The 20,999-nt window shown below is 35.5% G+C and overlaps 1 protein-coding gene across 50 annotated transcripts in view; it reads right to left on the bottom strand.

The window, feature by feature from the left end:
• MPDZ (multiple PDZ domain crumbs cell polarity complex component) overlaps window positions 1–20,999 on the bottom strand; it is a 229,323-nt gene that overhangs the window by 24,960 nt on the left and 183,364 nt on the right. For all 50 annotated transcript variants that reach the window (XM_056805373.1, XM_056805384.1, XM_056805400.1 and 47 more), the window contains 6 exons: window positions 8,190–8,282; window positions 7,997–8,071; window positions 7,175–7,349; window positions 4,986–5,131; window positions 3,433–3,516; window positions 3,000–3,193 (listed from right to left, as the gene is read on the bottom strand). In XM_056805373.1, coding sequence (XP_056661351.1) covers window positions 3,000–3,193; window positions 3,433–3,516; window positions 4,986–5,131; window positions 7,175–7,349; window positions 7,997–8,071; window positions 8,190–8,282 — 767 coding nt within the window. The remainder of the gene's footprint in view (window positions 1–2,999; window positions 3,194–3,432; window positions 3,517–4,985; window positions 5,132–7,174; window positions 7,350–7,996; window positions 8,072–8,189; window positions 8,283–20,999) is intronic.

Below are 20,999 nucleotides of genomic sequence, written 5' to 3'. Positions count from 1 at the left end.
AGCTGGGGTAAAAGTATAATGAAGAGCCCACTGGCTTTAAGGGCAAAGAACCTCTGTTCAAATCTCGACTCTGCCGCCTTATTGGAACCTTGAATAAATCACTCGATCTCCCAAGGAGTCAGTTTTCTGAAATGTAAGTAAGAGAATTGGACTAGATAGCTTCATGATGATAGTCATAATGTCTTCTGCAGAAAACTGAAATAACAGCTTGGTGGCACAACAGAAAAAGTGCCTGCCCTGAAGTCAGGAAAATCTGAGTTCAAATCTAGACTCAGACACTCACTTAACTTTTGTTTGTCGCAGTTTCCTCAACTGTAAAACCTTGCAAGGTGGTTGTGAGGATCGAATGACCTCATAATTTTAAAGGGTTTATTTATCACAGTGCTTGGCACATAGCAAGTGCTATATGAATGTTAGCTATTATTAACTATTACCACCATGGGATATAATATTATCATTAGTCAGTACAATATAGCTGAAATTGAAATCATTAGAGTAAATGAAAGCTATCAGAGAGCAGAAATCATTATTTTTTTTTCCTTTAAAAAAAAATTCTCATCGTCTAGCACAGTACCTGGAAGGTGGCAGGCACTTAAAAAATCTTATGGATAGACTTCATGGTTTCAGTGTCAAAGAGTCCAGGTTCAAATCCTAGCTATGCCACTTAGGACCTAGATTCAAGTTTCCTCATATGAAGGTGCCTGGACTGAAAATGACCACCATGGTGCTGTCCATATCTGAATCTATAATCCTATGGTCCTGAGGCATGACATTTTAAGTAAAGGTCATTCTAGTTCTTGGTTAAAAATGAACCATTTGCTATAAGAGAAACAATGTACAAAACAAAATCATTTGCAACTGAATACATGAGGGAACTTTGAGATGAACACAGATGTGTTTCCTTGGTTTTACAAGTGTTGGGGTTGCAATATAAAAAGCCCTAGTCAGTAAAAAATTAACTCATTTGGAAAAAAAAAGTCAGAGAAGTTTCTTTGGGATCACAGGGACCTGAGGTCAGGAGGAAAGGCCAGATTACGATTTAATACCCAGAGTTGACACTTTATGACCCCTACTGGGGCAAACCACCAACAGGATTACTTAGTCTTTTTGGCTGTAAAATGGGGAGACAATATCTACTTAGCAAGGCTTTACGATTTTTCTCCTTTGGATTACTTAAGTGTTTCAACTTAATGAATTGCCTAGGAAAGGCAATTTCATTTTACCATTGCTCATTACCTGACAGAACACCTGTATAAAAAGCTCTGATTAATTATGACCAAGGGGAACACTACAGGAGACTAGAGGAATTATGAAGTGGACAAGAAAGGCTGTTAACATTCCTTCCTTGGAGAACACTGAAAACAGCAGTGAGTAACCATTTCTGTCAGGCTTGAATTCTACTCCCTCTAACAAGTAGAGAGCTGAACTGGACAAATCCTCGAGGTCCCATCCACAAATTTTGATTCTACCAATTCCTAAGGTATTGAATCAAATAGACACTTGCCTAATGCACATACATTTTACTAAGTGGAATAAAAATGTGAATGTTAACTTCATTTATTGAACTCTCTGGCTACCTTTTAAGAGTGAAATGGGTGTATAAAAGATCTGGAAAAAGGCAGGTTTCATAACCTCAGCCACTTCACTGAATTAATGCAACATGTTTGAGAATATTTCAAAGGAACCTCTAAGCTGCAGGACTAAAATGATTAAAACAGAAAGTAACTCAACATGTTAGCCATGTAGCATGGTAGATAATGTTGGCTGTGAAGTCAGGAAGACTTGAGTTCAAATGCAACCTCAGATACTTAATAGCCATGTGATCCTGAGCAAGTCATTTAACTCCATTTGCCTCAGTTCATCTGTAAAATGAACTAGAAGAAGAAATGGCAAATTCCATTATCTTTGCCAAGAAAACTTCAAATAGTGTTCCAAAGAGTCAAACACAGAAACGACTAAACAACAAAAAAACTGAGCCTATGACTGACTCTGTTAGCATTTAAGTCAACTAATCCAGAAACATAAAATATGAGTTGCTTAGAGGAGGTGGGTACAAATTCTGTTTGGTCAAGTTCAAAGATCTTACAGGAACCCTCTAGAAATTGTGGAGTATTTTTCAAGTTGTTTTTAGGCTTAAGACATTTGTGAATTTTTATTTGAACTTTAAATTTGTATGATTATATATAATTTCTAAAGCTGATCTCCTTCACTCCATTCAACTCAAAAATACATTTTCATTTTGGAAAAATGCTTTATAACCTTTAACATACCAAAGAAATGAGACTCATTTTTACCTTTATCAGGTAGTGGTTCATTTGTCACTAAGGACAATCAATGACTTTGTCCAGTAGTGAACATCAGTATAAGCCCTGCCATCAATTTAAGGCGATGAACATTTTTAAGGGCCTAATATGTACAATAAATAATAATGTCTATTTATATAGTACTTAAAAGTTTTCAATCTTTTCCTTAAAACAACTATATGAAATAAATAGTGAAAATATTATTATCATTCTATTTTGTGAAAATGAAGAAACTGATGCTAGGGGATGTTGTAAGTGACTTGCTATGGCTTACATAATAAAAGTCAGAGCTGGTTTTTATACCCAGGTTTCTCCTAACTCTAAGGTCTGTACAATTTTCAAAATTATATACTGCCTCCAGTAAAGTACAGAGGTAAGTCTATTACTACTATAAGCCATTCCCCAACTAAAATCTGTAATATTACAACTGTAATATTTGCATCCTTATTTATTAGAATTATGTCAGAATTCCACAAAGAAAAGTATATAAATGTTGTTTTATCAGCCCTAAGTATTTGAAAAGAATGTTACAAGCTGTCGTGGTTTTATGACTCTATGCAAAAAATAGGATGTTCTAAATTGATTCTATGAAATAATTAAATATTTGCACATGCCCATGGTCCCAGCACAAATGCTCCTAAACTTCAGATTGTTTGAAAGCCCCCTGAGGGAGAGAAGAAATTTGTCTTTTCATACCTTTTACCAACAATACTCAAACCAAGTCCTTTTCCAGGCTTCTTTTGCAGTTCTACATTGAACATATCATACATGTCCTCCTCCTTATATTGGGCCTCATCCCTGTAGATTGATAGGCGCACCTTTTGAGGTGTCTGCCTCAATACATTGATGGCTTCATCATGTGTAGCATTCCTGAGGTCAATCCCATTCACCTGAATCAAAATCAGACATGGACTGTGAGAAAACGGGCTGATGAAAAAGAATCAAAAACCCAAACAAAATCATCTCCTTTTGCATAACCGATATATATATATATATATATATATATATATATATATATAGAGAGAGAGAGAGAGAGAGAGAGAGAGGGAGAGAGAGAGAGAGATCTGTATATGTGTGTGTGTTTGTGTACATATATTTGCATATATAATTCTAAATTCTAAATCCTTACCTCTAAAATCTGATCCCCAGCCCAAAGTCTTCCATCTTTACAGGCAGCTCCCTCCTCATAAACTTCATGGATAATAATAGCACCCTATTGATTGAAAAAACAAGCATTAGTTTTTGTGTTCCCGCCACTTCAGTAAAGAAAAAAAAAAGCTTAAATTCATTGTATAGTGTGGGCTAAAGTATTACTGAATAGGAAAAATATATGTATGTGAGGGCAAAATCTTTACAAAATAGTCTTATACAAACTACTGAGACAGTGAATGGGACAATCCATTTAAAAGTCAGGTTTTATATTTCAGTCTAAATACCTACTTTTCAGGTAATTAATCTTTTCCATACCTTGGGTTCTTCATATATAAAATATTCATCAAAGTAGTTTTATACCATGTCTCAAAGGGGTGTCATGAAGAAATGGCTTTGTACATTTTTAAAAAATCTATATATGTGTTTATTAATAGAATGTAGAAGTTTGAAACATACTTTTCAAACTGAAATTAAGGCACAACACATTTTTTAATACTTAAAAATATTTAAGATTGATTTATAATGATCTAATTTTTTTAAATCCTAAAAGGGTATATCTGGGTCACCCCAATGGTTATGATTACAGAAAATGTATGAGGAGTTGTTGACAAGGAGAGAAGTTTTGAAATCTGAGAATCACAAAACATTGCCAATGCCACAAAAATTTACAAAACCCAAACTGTTAATAATAAAGGACAATTAAAGCCAAAATTTAATCCAGAGAAGACTAGATGATCTATTATATCTCAAGTAATAATAAAATTATATTAATCATAGATCTAGAGTTGGAAGCAAGAGTATGGTGAGATAGTTAATGCTAGATCATGAGAGCTAGTTAAATTTTCAGAAATCATTAAACACTGTAAATCAGGCCTGGATCTATTGTTTTGTTGATCATCTAGACTTTAGAAAGCAATGGAGAAAATATTAATAATGCATTATAAGTGTATTGTGCATACATTTTTCCCCACAAGGAGCCATTTAGAAGTGATTTTAAAAGTCATCTAACTAAATGCCCTCATTTTATAGATAAAGCAACAATGTCCAGGGAAGTGCAGTAAAACTACATTCTCTGATTCTGAGGTCAGTGCTCTTATCAAAGATATATATGACTAGAAAAGGAAGTAGGCTGATCATGTAAGAAGAGAGGATAATGAACCCTAGTATCTACATAATATTAAAATAATCTGAGAAAAGCCTCTGAAGAATCTGATATACTCGTAAATTTATGGGAAGACAGGTCCTTACCTGTACTGACAGAGAAGTTCCTCCTGGAGAACCTTATATAAATGAATCAGAGATATGTCTCTATCTCTTTCTCACTTATAGCCCAAAGCAACCCTATGAAGAAGGTACTACACTATCAGGTATCTTTATTCACATTTTGCAGAGGAGCAAATGGAGATTCAAATATGTTAAATGATGTTATCACAGTTATATAGGGAGTAGCTGTATCCAGGTCCTCCCCACTCTAGCCCAGCATTCTATCCACTATTTTATCTTGAGCTATTTCCCCCCTTAAGTGCTCACCAGCAAAGTATCTGATCCTCCAACAATGCTCAATCCGAGTCCTGTCCGTCCTTTGGAAATGTCAATTGTTGTTTCACAGCCCGGGATAATGGGACAGGTTGCTGGATCAGAAGGGAAAGTGGCTGGGGTGGAGGACCTGCTCGTGCCTTCAAATAGAGAAGAGAAGCCTGGCTCTATCAAAAGTCTAAAGTCAGGGAAACTGAGTCAAAGTTGCAAGGACACAGGGATATATTTGGCATTAGGCAAAACCTCCCACCAAATTATGCATTGTCCATTAAATAAAGAACCAAATAATCTCAAACGACAGTGTACAAAACACCTTCAGCAAACCTGGATTCAGAGACTACTTTTACTTTCTCCCTTTGATTCCATTTCTCTACATCTACAAAGACAAAATTACTTTGTCTTTAGCATTTTAAGGAACTTAAAGTTACTTTCCTAACCTAAGATTCCCTATTAAATAAGTGCAGTATTATTATCTTCAGTTTAAAGGTTTGAGAAGTCTGAGGCTCACAAAGGAAACATTGCAGCACACGGGTTATAGTGTACCTTGGCCACTGAACCACTCCACACAACAAATTTCCTCATCTGCAACATGAATGGGTTGGATGGCATGACCTCAAAGATCTGCTCTATATTCAAATCTATGCTGTTCTTATTCTAAATCATTTTCCCAAAGTCACAAAGCAGTGTCAAGAATGGAAACATGAATGTGTGTTCCTTTTTCTTAGATACTTCATACAATAAATTGTTCAAGTCTCAAAATGATAATGATTTTTACCCTTTATGTTCACTATGTAGATTAAAATTTTATATTTAGTTTTATGATATTCTTCATTTAATATGTTAACAAGAACTAGTTTTAGGAAAGCCAAGCAATAAAAGCTTAAGTTTGAGATAAGATGTTTTCTTTTTAGGAATTACAGAGAGAAAGACAACTTTCTTGGTTCTATTTTCTTCCCTTATGCTATTTTTACATGTATAATTTCAAATTATTTTGGGGAATGCTATTTTGGGAATAGCTGAAAACTTAATGAAAGGGAAAATTTTCTAGAAAATCTTCAAACATTTTAATGAATTGGCAAATGTTCTCTATATAAAGTATCTCTTTCATCAAATACATAGTATTTTGCTTTGAGATACTGTTTTGAACTATTTTTTGAATGTTTTGAACTACTGTTTCCCTAAAAAGCATTCCAAAAAAATGTGAATGTTTCAGGTTTTTTTATGCCAAAACAGATGAATCGTTTGGGATTGCTAACATAACCAAATGGTTCCCCTACATTTTACAGTCAAGAACATAAAACAGTTTTTGAAAGTTAAGGTGGTACAAATGCTTTAAAATGTGTTTCTGCATGAATGAGAGATTTTTATACAAGAAAAAAAGTTGTCGTAAATAGATGTATCAGCATGTGAAGTAAGGATAATAATTTATGTTTATGGTACTTTTAATACAAAGCATTTCTCTGACAACCACAATTACCTAATCTCTTCTGGGGTAGCACAAGTATTATTATCCCCTTTTCATAGATAAAAAAGTTGAGATTGAGAATAGCTACATAATCTTTGTCAGGGTAGGTTACTTAGTGTCTGATTGGAAACTCAAACACAAGGCTCTTAATTGCAAGTCCATCACTTTTTCTATGTCAAGCTGCCCTCATAGTCCACATGCACTGGGATCCTGACATAGTTTAGACTATGTTATAAAGGATACCTTCGTCATTTTTATTAAGCTCCCACAACATATTCTCAACACTGACTTGTTATCCCATATTCCAGACTCCTACTGGTCATGGAATAATGAGAGCCCAATATTAATTAGTTGTGGTATCTGAAATACAAAGAGAGAAAAACAATCCTGGTTTTCTAACCTGTGGATCAGAGGACTAGGCTGACATAAACCACACAAACTTTTCTTTCCAGAACAGAGAGACGTGATCCAACATTTGCTCTTTAGACCAGATTCCCAAAGGAAGTGGAATGAGTCGTGTCATCAACATATCATTACACATAATGTGATGGCCATCTAATGTGAAAACTTTGACCTAGGGGTAAGTCACTCACAAGACGCTTTTAGGAGCACTCACTGGTTACTAAACTCTTTACAGTAATTATCTGCTGCAACTGGGATTACTCTATACATACAGACTCTAATTTCTGAGACTTAAAGTTTACAGGACTCTTCTTACTTCTGAGAGGTTCAGGTTCTGGTGATCCAGAAGGGGGCATTACTGAAGCTTGTGAAAGGTTCTTTTTTTCTCCAGTGGAGGCACCAAGGGTTGACTGGACAGACTGGGCATCTGGATCCTCTGTATTAATAGTAAGCTTCACTGTGTTCTTTGCAGTTTTCAAAAGATTTATAAACTGGTAGGAGAAAAAAACGAATGAGCAAATTATTCAACTAATGCAATTAAGACATTGATATCCCTTGAAGCTTATGCTTTCTACGACTGAGAAGAAATAAATATATTTAATACAGTTTCTTCATCTAATGATTTCTAAAATTCTTGTTCTAAATACTGAGACTCAATGACACATTTAAAACCCAGTGGAATTGCTTGTTGGCTATGGAAGGGGGTGGGAGGAACGGAGGGAAAGAACATGAATCATGTAACCATGGAAAAATATTCTAAATTAATTAATTAAATAAAAAATTTTCAAATAAAAACATTGAGACTCTTTCTACTAGGCTATATGTATTTGGGAACAATCAGATTTGTGAATATACTAATAAAATGCTACATTAGTTATAAGATTGAGAGCATCTTGCTAGAATCCAAGGATGTTTAAGTATTTTCAAGTGAAAATATTAGGCATTCAGTCAGTCAGTCAACCAGTCACACACACAATAATTATGTCTGGGCATATAATAACACATATGTTTATACTTTGTATATATCATACATGTCCACCAACCACACATGTTAACACAATGCATAAACAGATATACAAACCCATCTACTTGGCTATAATCATTTTATCAGTCACTCTTCTAATTTTAAAAAAAGTACCTTTTCTACAGGAAAACCCACAACAACTTCATCATCTACTGCCAAGATTTGATCCCCAACTTTGAGACGTCCATCCTGGGAAGGAAAAGGAAAGTTTCTGATACTTTTTTTCCCTCTTGAGAGCAACAGTCCCCACCTCTTATACATACAAGCACTATACTTTGCAACACCTGGGATACTAATAAAATCTCACCTTTGCTGCTACTCCATGATCAGTTAGACTCTTTATGACAACTCCATTAAGGGTATCTTCTTCACTGATGGCAATGCCCAAACCCCCTTGATCCTAGAGAAATAAAGACCAGAGAAATTCAGGTTTTATTTATAATTTCAAAAAAAATTAATTTCCCCAAGAGAAAGGTATGCAAGCTTCATTTCTTCTACTTGCCATATTCAACCCTTGACAACAGACATTAGCCCATTGTTGAAGGAATTTAAGATCTCCATTTTACCTCATGCTTTACAATTTCCTCTTTAAAACTTCATGCATATTCTCATGCCTTTTTGCAACTGAAGAAGAAATATCTGGCTAACACTGATTATAGGCTCAGTTACCCAAGGACTGGCTGAGCCAATCTGAAAGAGATTCATCTCCAGGTAGTGGTACACTAGGCGAAAGATTTATCGTGGGACCACAGATTAGTGATCTCTTAAATTGTGGTGATGCTGTGCTGTGCATTGGTGGAAGAAACATTCACGCTGATGAAACCATGTATCTTTCAAAGCACTGAAACAAATATGATAAGCAGCTAATAAATAAGCATTTTCCAATCTAACCAATAATATGTATGTAGAGTTTGGCAATGTCATTTGAAACATGTCTGATCTTCCTATATCCCCAGTATGTCTTTCAGAAAATAATTATTTTCATATCACTCTTCCCCTTCCCTTTCCTATTCTTTTCTCTATGGTTTTCCCACTTGAAAGAAGATCTGATCCAAATGCAGCCATTAATCTTATCCTCCCTGTGCTAGCAAGAGCTTAGTATCCAGAGCCTGTTTCCATGGATACTTGAGTATTTAGATTGCAGGGCAAGGGTGTCCCAAACTTTGGAGCACACAGTCTCACTGAAAATCTGCCTGAACCTGTAAGCTGAACTTCTTTTATCTATAGTCTTCACATTTTCTTTTATCAAAATCAAATGTTTAATAAGATCAGCCTGTGATTCTCTTTAAATTAGGTATAACAAAAATACAATTTCTTAAAGAATATGTATTGAGACTGGAGCCAACAATACTTTTTTAAATAATATTTTCCCAGACAATAGAAAAAAAGAGAGGAAGGAAACTCTACTCCTTGCTGATTGAAAATGTATGTAGGTCCTCCCAAGCTTCTTTGAAGAGGCGATGGGTGCAGAAAGTTGCATACACCATTAGCCTTGGTTGATATTCAGGTTAGTTTTGCTGAATTACTTTCATTTGTTTGTGTTTATATTTTTACACATGGGTTGGCTGTCTGGAGAACATAATATAAAAACAAAATATATAAAGAAAATATTTTTAAAATATCTACTGGACCCTTTCTTAATTTTGAGATAAAACTGCTAGAATGGCAAAATAGAGTCTTGACTCTCCGGTGAGAATTTTTATATTTATGCATTTTCCAAGATCAACTGTTTATTCCTTAGCTGATTTTTATTGACATCGGCTCACAGGATCTCAGAGTTAGAAGGTTCATGGGATCATAAGCTTAAAGCCAGAAGGAAACTCCACCAGCAATGAATTAATGTCCCTACTTTGCCGCATCCCATCCAGCATTCATTACTTCCCATAGCTGTCATGTTAGCCAATCTGCTAGGTGTGAGGTGATACCTCAGAGTTGTTTTGATTTGCATCTCTCTGATTATAAGAGATGTAGAGCACTTTTTCATGTTTTTATTAATACTTTTGATTTATCTGAGAACTGCCCATCCATGTCCCTTGCTCATTTATCAATTGGAGAATGGCTTGATTTTTTGTACAATTGATTTAGCTCTTTGTAAATTTGAGTGATTAAACCTTTGTCAGAGGTTTTTATTAAGATTGCTTCCCAATTTGTTGCTTTCCTTCTGATTTTAGTTACATTGGTTTTGTTTGTACAAAAACTTTTTAATTTGATGTATTCCAAATTATTTATTTTGCATTTTGTGACTAATTCTAAGTGTTGCTTGGTTTTAAAATCTTTCCCTTCCCAAAGGTCTGACATGTATACTATTCTGTGTTTGCCTAATTTTCTTATAGTTTCCTTCTTTATGTTCAAGTCATTCACCCATTTTGAATTTATCGTGGTGTAGGGTGTGAGGTGTTGATCTAAACCTAATCTTTCCCACACTGTCTCCAATTTTCCCAGCAGTTTTTATGAAATAGTGCATTTTTGTCCCAAAAGCTGGGTTCTCTGAGTTTGTCGTATACTGTCCTGCTGAGGTCACTTACCCTCGAGTCTATTGCACTGATCCTCCTTTCTGTCTCTTAGCCAATACCAAATTGTTTTGATGACTGCTGCTTTGTAGTATAGTCTGAGATCTGGGACTGCAAGGCCCCCTTCCTTTGTATTTTTTTCTCATTGTTTCCCTGGATATCCTTGATCCTTTGTTCTTCCAAATGAACTTTGTTATTTTTTTTTCTAAATCAGTAAAAAAATATTTTGGAAGTTCCATGAGTATGGCACTAAATAGATAGATGAGTTTGGGTAGGATAGTCATTTTTCTTATATTGGCTCGTCCTACCCATGAGCAGTTAATGTTCTTCCAATTGTTCAAGTCTAGTTTTAGTTGTGTGGAGAGTGTTTTGTAGTTGTGTTCATATAGTTCCTGTGTTTGTTTCGGGAGATAGAATCCTAAGTATTTTATTTTGTCTAAGGTGATTTTGAATGGGATTTCTCTTTCTAGTTCTTGCTGCTGAGCTGTGTTGGAGATATATAGAAATGCTGATGACCTATGTGGGTTTATTTTGTATCCTGCAACTTTGCTAAAGTTGTTGATTATTTCAATGAGCTTTTTGTTTGAATCTCTAGGATTCTTTAAGTAGACCATCATGTCATCCGCAAAGAGTGATAACTTGGTCTCCTCCTTGCCTATTTTAATGCCTTCAATTTCTTTTTCTTCTCTAATTGCTACTGCTCATGTTTCTAATACAATGTCAAATAATAGAGGTGATAATGGGCATCCTTGTTTCACTCCTGATCTTATTGGGAATGCATCTAGTTTATCCCCATTGCAGATGATATTAGTTGATGGTTTTAGATATATACTGTTTATTATTTTTAGGAACGACCCTTCTATTCCTATGCTTTCTAGTGTTTTTAGTAGGAATGGGTGTTGTATTTTATCAAAGGCTTTTTCTGCATCTATTGAAATAATCATGTGATTTTTGTTGGTTTGCTTGTTGATGTGGTCAATTATGTGGATGGTTTTCCTAATATTGAACCAGCCCTGCATCCCTGGTATAAATCCTACTTGATCATGGTGAATGACTCTTCTGATCACTTGCTGGAGTCTTTTGGCTAGTATCCTATTTAAGATTTTTGCATCTATATTCATTAGGAAGATTGGTCTATAATTTTCTTTCTCTGTTTTTGGCCTGCATGGCTTTGGGATCAGTATCACGTTTGTGTCATAAAAGGAGTTTGGTAGAACTCCCTCTTTGCTTATTATGTCAAATAGTTTGTATAGTATTGGGGTTAGCTGTTCTTTGAATGTTTGGTAGAATTCACTGGTGAATCCATCAGGCCCTGGGGATTTTTTCTTAGGAAGTTCTTTGATGGCCTGTTGGATTTCTTTTTCTGATATGGGATTATTTAAGAACTCTATTTCTTTTTCTGTTAGTCTAGGCAATTTATATTTTTGTAAATATTCATCCATATCACCTAGGTTGGTATATTTATTGCCATATAGTTGGGCAAAGTAGTTTTTAATGATTGCCTTAATTTCCTCTTCATTAGAGGTGAGGTCCCCCTTTTCATACTTGATAGTGTAAATATTAATGGTATAGAAATGGGTCTTGATCAATGATACAAGTTAAAACCCAGTGGAAATGTGCATCAGCTATGGGAGGGGGTTTGCGGAAGGGGAAGGAAAGAACATGAATCTTGTAACCATGGAAAAATATTCTAAATTAATTAAATAAAAATTAAAAGACATAAATAAAAGAAATAGTTTACATTAAGCAATAGTTCATTAAGGTGCCCAAGTCCTTATACTTTTGCCTATTTCTCTCCAATTTTATAGTTGTATAATTGATTTATGAACTCAAGGAAAAGATTTGACATTTATCTCATTAAGTTTCTTCAAAATTAGATTTGGTCCATAATCGTAGCCCATGAAGATACTTTTGGGATTCTGGTTATGTCATATAACAATATTTACTTCATGTCATTCATGAATTTCATGAAAATATCTTTAATGCTTGCACCAAGTCATGGATAAAAATGTTGAAAAGAAAAAGCCAAAGACAAAACAACCCATAAGAGAAATTCTACCAGGTTAAAATGATTCCTTATTTCTGGGTCTAGTCTTTCAGTCAGTTACTTAGGTATCTAACTATATAAGTGGCACTCTGGTCCATACTTATCCATCTTGGCTGTGAGGATACCATAGAGACTTTGACCAAATCCCTTATTACAACTCAGTTATTCTATTATGCCATTCATATGACCTATGAGAATAATAACTTAAAAAAGAAATGAGATAAATATTTCATAATCTGTTTTTAATAAATGTACAATGGCTTATAGTAATTGCTCTATATACTTGTGGAATTCCTTATTATAACAAGGAGTGGTGTTTTAGGATCAAAAACTAGTATTTTCTTCAAGACAGCTAAATGGCTGAGTGGATATAGCAAAAGGCCTAAAGTCAGGAAAACCTCATTGCAAATTCATCTTCAGATACATAGTAGGTATGAGACCTGGGGCAATCCATTTAATTTGTTTGCCTAGGTTTTCTTAACTAAATTGGGATAATAATAGCACCTGCCTCCTAGGTGCTATTGCTATGAGGATCAAATGAGAAGAAAATTTTTAAAATATGTAAAATATCACTTTCTGATAGGTACTATTTAAAAGTAATTATTATTATTGTTGTTGTTGTTGTTTGACATTTTCCAGTTTTATTGGGCACAGTAAGTGGACCACCCAGAATTCTGAAGGTAAGAGAATCTAACCTCTAAAAAAAGTTTTATTTTTCTAATGTATGGAGTTAATTAGTGGCAAGATTCTTCTCAAAGGGTCAGAAGAACAGATTACCTAATTTCTGATTTCTGCCTTGGGAAGAAAAAGAAATAGGAAGGTAAATCTACTTAAAGCAATTAGGTCGCTCAGTGGTTAGAGAACTAGGCCTGGAAGATGGAAGGTCCTAGATTCAAATTTGACCTCAGATACTTCATTGGTGTATGACCAGGAGCAAGTCACTTAGTCCCACATGCCTAGTTCTTAATTCTTCTGGTTTGGAACCAATACTTAGCATCGATTCTAAAACAGACGATAAGGGTTTTTTTTAAGGCACTATCTAACAAAAACTAAAGTCAAATATAAGTATTTTCTATAAATTTTGGTCCCAGTCACTATCTTTTTCTGTTAGAACAAATAATCATGAATTGTCTGTTCATATATTGACAGAGAGTAAAGGCATGAAATTATCAAGGTCAGTCATTTCTAGGCAAAGGATGGAAAACTCTGTGTGTAAGTGGGGTATATTTAGAAAGAAAATGAATCTTGGTTCAGAATCTTGAGGTCATCTTTGATTCTATTAGTCATTGACTTTGCTTATCCCTTAACTCATATATCCCTTACAGTCCTACAATTTACAGGCATTGTTATGAGCTCCTAACAAACATTTGTACTTGGTCCCTTCTTTTTGCTCCCACTGAAACTAACAAACTTTAGGTAAAGATTTAACAATAGTTTTTCAATTGTACTTCCTGCCTCCGATCATATTTCCTCTTCCTAATGTGTTGCCATCATGATGTCACTTCTCTCCTCAAAATCTTTCAGGAGTTTATAGTGACCTATCTACCTCCCCCTGGCATTCAATGCCTTTCATCCATAACTGGCTTTAACATCTGTTCAGCCTCATCACTTTCTCATAGTCTTTATTCCAGGTAAATAGAATTTCTTTCTTCTAGTCTTCTCATATTTTCATACCTTTGCTTGCACCATTTCCAAGACTTATAGGAGACCCCCTCCCTTATCTATCTATTGAAGTCCATCTATTCTTTGGAGGTTCAATTCGGACAGCATGAAATCTTCTCTGACTCCCAACCCCAAAGCTGAAAGTGATCCAGCAGATTTTTCTGATTTTTAGTGCCCTATCTAGCTCTCTCAGCCTTCCCTTTCACATGCTATAGTAAACTTATTTGTTAAAATTCATTAAAGCAATGCAAGGGAATGCTGCTTCCAGCAGCCAAAATTGTAGAATAAGGAACATTCGGAGCTTGCCCAAACCTAACTCAAAAAAAGCCTCAAAATAAAAAAAACAAAAGAGAGCCAGCAGAAAACAAAGTGAAGCACTCTTTCAGTTAAGGAAAATGTAGAAGAGCAGTAGGAAGGATTTGTCTTAATGGGGTAAAAAGTATGAGCAGTGCAATCAGTGGCATGAGGAGTAGCCCAGTACAAGTCTATGCTGAGGAGTTTGAAGATCAGACCAGTGTAGTATAGTAAGCACAGGCTAAGGAACTTCAGGACAGGTCTGGTGCAAATACACACTGAGGAACTTGAGGAGTGAGCTGGTACAAGCACACCCAGGGGAGCTTTCAGTGAAAGGAACAATCCTGGCACTTGCAGCACAAGGTGAAGCTATCAGCTGGGGAGAGGAATCCAGCTATATCCATTGTGCATGGTACCCAGGAGAATTCAGAGACAATATTTCTTCCACCCCAGAAGTAGTTTCAACATATAGGCAACATCATGAAAAAAGTCACCCTAAATGAGTAAAAAAAAAACAAAAACAAAGAAAAGAGTTGACCCTGGAAAGGTATTTCAAGAACAGGGAAGAACAAAATACAAACTCAGAAGACAGCAATGCCAAAATTTAAATGTGTGAACCCTCAAAGGCAAATGTGAAAGGATGTCAGACCCAAAATGAACTCCTAAAAGAGCTCCAAAAGAGGATCAAAAAACAAATAAGAGACTTTGAAAAAAAATTTATAAAAAATGTTAGAAAGAATCAACAGCAGAGCAAAAACTCACTGAAGAAAACAGATTCCTAAAAAGGAAATACAAAACATCAAACAGGAAAAGAATTCTTTTAAAACAAAAATACAAAGCATCAATGAAGAAAATGGCTCTATAACTATTAGGATCTAAAAAATGGAAGCTAATGATAGCAAGAAATAACATTATTGTTATATATAACATAATATAATACATCAATATTATAATAACATATTAGAAGAAAATCCAAAATATCTCAGTGGAAAAACAAACTTATCTAGAAAAGAGATCCAGTAAAGATAACATAAGAATTGCTATATTGTCTGAAACCATGATCAAAAATAGCCTAGGCATCACACTATAAAAAATATAAAGAAATGCCCTGATACTCTCAAACAAGAAAGGAAAAATAGAAAAATTAAAGAATTTAGAAATCACCTTCTGAGATAGCAAATATAATAAGCCTATGACTTTTACAGCTAAATTTCAAAGATAAGGCAAGGACTGTCATTTTACATAGCATTATTCCTGGTCCAAGGGTAAAGTCTTGCATTATTAGCACAGAAGGAATTTGGTGGAGGCATATTAAAAACTATCTTATTAGTTCTCCTAGAAATATTAAGAAATGATAATTCACTCAAAAGGCATTTCTAGACATTTCAGAAAAGCCTCTTGGAATGGCAGGTTAGAGGCAAAAAAGGTAGGGATAAAAAGATCTTTCTTAGGGAAATGGATTAAGAATAAGGTACCAAATATTTTAAGAAATAACAACTCATCTTATTTATACCTTTGCTTTCTTCTCCCCTACAGTGATTTGATTATTTACTCATCTGAAGGTCAATCTCGTTCTTATCAGTCCCACTAAGGAAATTAAAGGACTAGAACTCAATCATTCCATGAATTAGCTAGGTGGTACACTGAATAGAGAACTGAACTTGGAATCAGGAAGAATAATCTTCCTAAGTTCAAATTCAGCTTCAGATTCTTACTACTTCTGGGACCCTAGGCAAGTTACTTAAAACATATTTGCCTCAGTTCCTTATATGTAAAATGAATTGGAGAAAGAAATAGCTATATACAGGATAAATAGGAAATAATTAACAGAGGAAAGGTCCTAGAATTAAGAGGAATATGAAAAGTCTTCTTGAAAAGGTGGAATTTTATCGTAGACTTTAAGGAAGCCAGAAGGTAGAGATGAGGAACTATAGAATTTAAGGAATGAGGGCCAGCCTGAGAAAATGCTTGGAGGTGAGAATTTTTTTCATGGAACAGCAAGGGTGCCAGGATTGCTGGATCCGAGATTACCTAGGGGTTGGTACTCTCATGTGCAGGAAAACTAGGAAAGTAAAGGGAGTATACAGGGTAGGTTATAAATGGCTTTGAATGCTAAACAGAGGATTTTATATTTGATCCTAGAGGTAACAGGAAACCACTGGATTTTACCGAATATGGGGGTGTCATAGTCAGACAAGCACTTTGGGAAAATTCTTTTGATAGCTAATTGGAGGCTGTACTGGGGTAGGGAAAGATTTGTGATAAACAGGCCAACTAGCCAGTTATTGCAATAATCCAGACGATTGGAGATATGATAAAGGGTCGAGGGTCTCAAGGACAATAAGAGTTGAACTGCTTTGCAAAAGGGGAAAAGAGAGGGAAGTGGCCAGTGCAAAGAAAAACTGAGGGATCAAGGAAACGAGGGCATGGTGTTAATTAGGAGAAGGGTTTGGCAAAAAAAGGCAGAGGAAGGGTTGAAAAGCCAAAAAATTACAATAAGATGGATTTCAGAGTTCTTGGACATGGGGGTAGTAAATCTGTGGGCAATGGAAAGATCAAAGGTATGCCCACATTTGTGTGTGGTCAAGTGAGGTGAAGAAATAGGACATGGGAATTAAGTAGGTTTGGGAACTGAAATGTTACTGTGTTTGAGGTCATATAAATCTCTCTCTCTCTCTTCATATATATATATATATATATATATATATATATATATATATATAGATAAATGTTACCTGAAAGCCTGGGGCAGAGTCATGTCAGAATAAATGGAAGATATTCCAGTTTGAACATATCTCTTTCTAAGCTAGAAAAGGCTTGGATATAGATTAATGATGAATCATATTGTTTCTGGCAGGCTAGCATTTAAACACAGAATATTGTGTTATTATTATTATTATTATTATTATTTTTCTTTGAAAAATATTTTTCTTTTTATTATTATTATTTTTTTCTTTGAAACTTAGTTTGTTAAACTAAACAAAAGAAAAATACTTTGACCTCATCTACTTCATGTGGAAGGTATGAAAATTTGAAAGTTGGGGGATCTCTATTACTCGGAATGGCAGTCTGTATAATTCATTAATTCTTTACTTCACTTTTGTCAGGGTAAATACTATTGAGTAGCAAGAACAGATCAATGAAAAAAATGAGTCTATGATAGCTCACTTTAGAAAGTACAAAGTAAACATATAAGGAGGTAAACCAAGATGTCTATGGATATGGTTACTTATACAGTGAAACAAGCTAAGAGGATAGGTATGTATGCATAGAAACAAAATAATTCTTGTCTTCTGGGAAGATTCAGAAAGTAGAAACTTCGTAATAACTTGCTCACTTTGCTTGTATTCTGCTGAAATATTTGTCTGAGGAACTGGAAAAGGAAAATTCTATATGTGCCAATGAGCTGGTACTTTTCATTGGTGCAGGATGTGCTAATAATAATTATGACTAAAACATATGATTTACATGCTAATAATATCTGATATTTAAAATATATATTTAAATGTTTATTTGAAAAACTAATCTCAGAAAGATTTCTTGTTTATAAAGATTTAAGTTCTTAGATATCTCACCTTCATAAAGTTGTAAAATTACATATACACAGTGGTATTCTGGTGACAGTTCTACTAGGCTTAGAAGATTATTAAAATTTCAGTTTAAGCATTTATATCTCAATAATTAACTATCTCTACAAATCAGAGCTTAATGAATTACAAAGGTTTAAATGCTAACACTAACAATAATTTTAGAGATGATGATGACTAGCATTTATATAGTACTTTTGAGGTTTGCAACCTGCTTTATATACATTAACTCATTTGAACCTCACAACACCTTCGTGTTTATTTGTTGATGTAAATCAGGTAGTACAATTATTATCCTCATTTTAAGTATAAGAAAGCAGAGGACTAAGATTTTAACTGTTTGGATGAAAAAAATTTTTAAAAAGTCTCTTTACTTCTCATTATTGTAATCTAAAGACATCATGTGGCAAAGTTAGGAAAACCTAGATTCAAATCTAGCCTTTGACAAGAGCTAAGTGATCTGGGTTTCTTTTAAACCCTCACTGAAGGGTAACAAAGACTAAGCAATCAGGGCTAGGTAACTCACCCAGGTTCACGCAGCTAGAAGTGTGTGAGGCCACATTTGAACCCTGGTCTCCCTGACTCCAGACCTGGTGCTCTATCCACTGTGCTATGTAGCTACCTCAGCCATTTTTCCTTTTAGTGTATTAGGGTAACTCTAAATCTATGTTTCAGAGAATGTGCCAACTGGTATTGATAGTACTTCCTTCATTTACTAATTCCCAAACTGATGAAATCACCAATTTAGTCACCCTTTAATTAATGATCAATATAAATTGTTAATGCTTTCTTTCTATGTCTCTGCCTCTATCTATCTCTCCGCCTCTCTTTTTTTCCTTCTCTTTCTGTCTCTCTCCCTCTCCCCATCCCTCTCTCCCTCCCTCTCCATCTCCCTCTCCCTCCTTCCCTCTCTCTCTCTTTCTCTCATTTTATTTCCCAGGAGTTTAATGAATGAGAAGATAGATCATTAATAAAATGTCTTTCAAAAGTTTGTAAAAGTTATCTTCTTTTCTAAACTCTTATCTCCTAAATAAAATGTATCCTAAGACTGTTGAACACAAGCAACACTGGACTGATTCACTTATACTTTGTAGAAAAGATTCATACACATTTCCAAAATAAATAAGATATATCAAATTGATCAGGTTATTTTATAATCCAAGTTTAATGATTCAATATTTTTTTAAACCCTTACCCTTCCATCTTAGAATCAATACTCTGTGTACTAGTGCCAAGGCAGAAGAGTGGTAAGGACAAGGCAATGGGGGTTAAGTGACTTGACCAAGGTCACACAGCTGGGAAGTGTCTGAGGCCAGATTTGAACCAAGGACCTCTCATCTCTAAGCCTGGCTCTCAACACACTGAGCTAAACAGCTGTCCCTTGATTCAATACTTTTAAAAGTCAACTTCTTGGACTTCCGGGTAATCATGGCTGCAATCTAGACACCACATGCCTCCTCTCCCCAGCACCGAACAAAATAGATTACCTCAAAAGAGCATAAAAATCACCTTTGGAAGAACAGAGGGACTCTCCAGCACCCCACAGAAATGAAGGTACATGAGGCTTGAACATTTCCACACTATAAGGAGGAGGAAAAGCTTGCACAAAAATGTGAACTGAGCCACCCCTCTCCCCCCACCCCCTGCACCAAACCAGAGTAAGGTATCAGAGCACTCACTGGGACAGCAAGTGAGTGAGGAGCGTCTCTGTCTGGGTAGGGCACACCAGGGTCCTTGGGATCTAAAGACTGCAAGGAAATGACCTCTCAGGGCAGTTTCACAGGAAAATCCTGCATTGAGCAAAAGGGCAGCCGCACTGAGAGGCTGCACTGAGCAAAGGGGCAGCCAGGCTGATAGGCTGCGCTGAGCAAAGGAGTGGCCACGCTAAGAGGCTGAGCTGAACAAAAGGGTGCCTGCGCTGAGCACAGGGGCCTGCACTCTAAGAAACCTCGGAGGCTGGGAGGAACTAGTCTGAGGCAATCTAAATTCATAGAAAACCCGCCCATATCACTCAGACCCCAGACCAAAAAGGAAAGGGGAATAAAACCACCAAAGGGATGGCTCACATGGCCCAAAATCAAGCCTCCAGGAAGAAAGAGAAAAAGGTGACTATTGAAAACTTTTATGGTGGGAGTACCCAAGGAAAAGAAGAGAAAGAGGATGAAACCCAAACAAAATCAAAACATGCCTCACAAAATGGAAATTATCCACAAGCTCTGGAAGAACTCAAATTGGAGCTTACCCAAAAGATGGAAACCTTCTGGAAAGAAAAATGGGAGAAAGAGATCAGCAGTCTGATAGACAAGACTCCAAAATTGGAGAAAGAGCTGGAAGCATCTATTGAAGGGCAGATAAAGCTGAAAAGAAAAACCAGTCTCTAATGACCAGAATTAAGCAACTGGAAAACAGTGAGCATGCAAAACAGCAAGAATTAATAAAGCAAAGCCAAAAAATTAAAGAATTAGAAGAAAACACAAAATATCTCAGTGAAAAGGTCACAGACCTGGAGAAGAGAGGAAGAAGAGACAAAGTGAGAATTATTGGTCTGCCCAAAAAACCAGAGATAAACAAAAACATCAATGCTATACTACAGGAGATTATAGAAGAAAATTGCCCACATGTTCTGGAGTAAGGGGGCAAAATAGAAATAGAAAGGGTTCATAGAACACCCTCTATACTAAATCCCCAAAAGACAACCCCCAGGAATGTAATTGCCAAATTCAAGAGCTTCCAAGAAAAGGATAAAATCCTACAAAAAGCCAAGAAGAGGAACTTCAGATATAGGGAGGCTTCCATAAGGATCACACATGAACTAGCGTCTAACACACTAAGAGACTGCAAAGCACGGAACATGATATTTAGAAAGGCAAGAGAGCTGGGTCTCCAACCAAGAATCAACTACCCAGCAAAACTGACTATATACTTCCAGGGGAAAGTATGGGCATTCAACAAAATAGAAGATTTCCAAGCATTTGCTAAGAAAAGACCAGAACTTAGTGGAAAATTTGACATCCAAT

Source organism: Monodelphis domestica, chromosome 7, assembly GCF_027887165.1.
Source record: "Monodelphis domestica isolate mMonDom1 chromosome 7, mMonDom1.pri, whole genome shotgun sequence".
Lineage (NCBI taxonomy): Eukaryota > Metazoa > Chordata > Mammalia > Didelphimorphia > Didelphidae > Monodelphis > Monodelphis domestica.
Note: the sequence above shows the minus strand (reverse complement) of the source record. Positions and strands in the feature narration are given on the sequence as shown.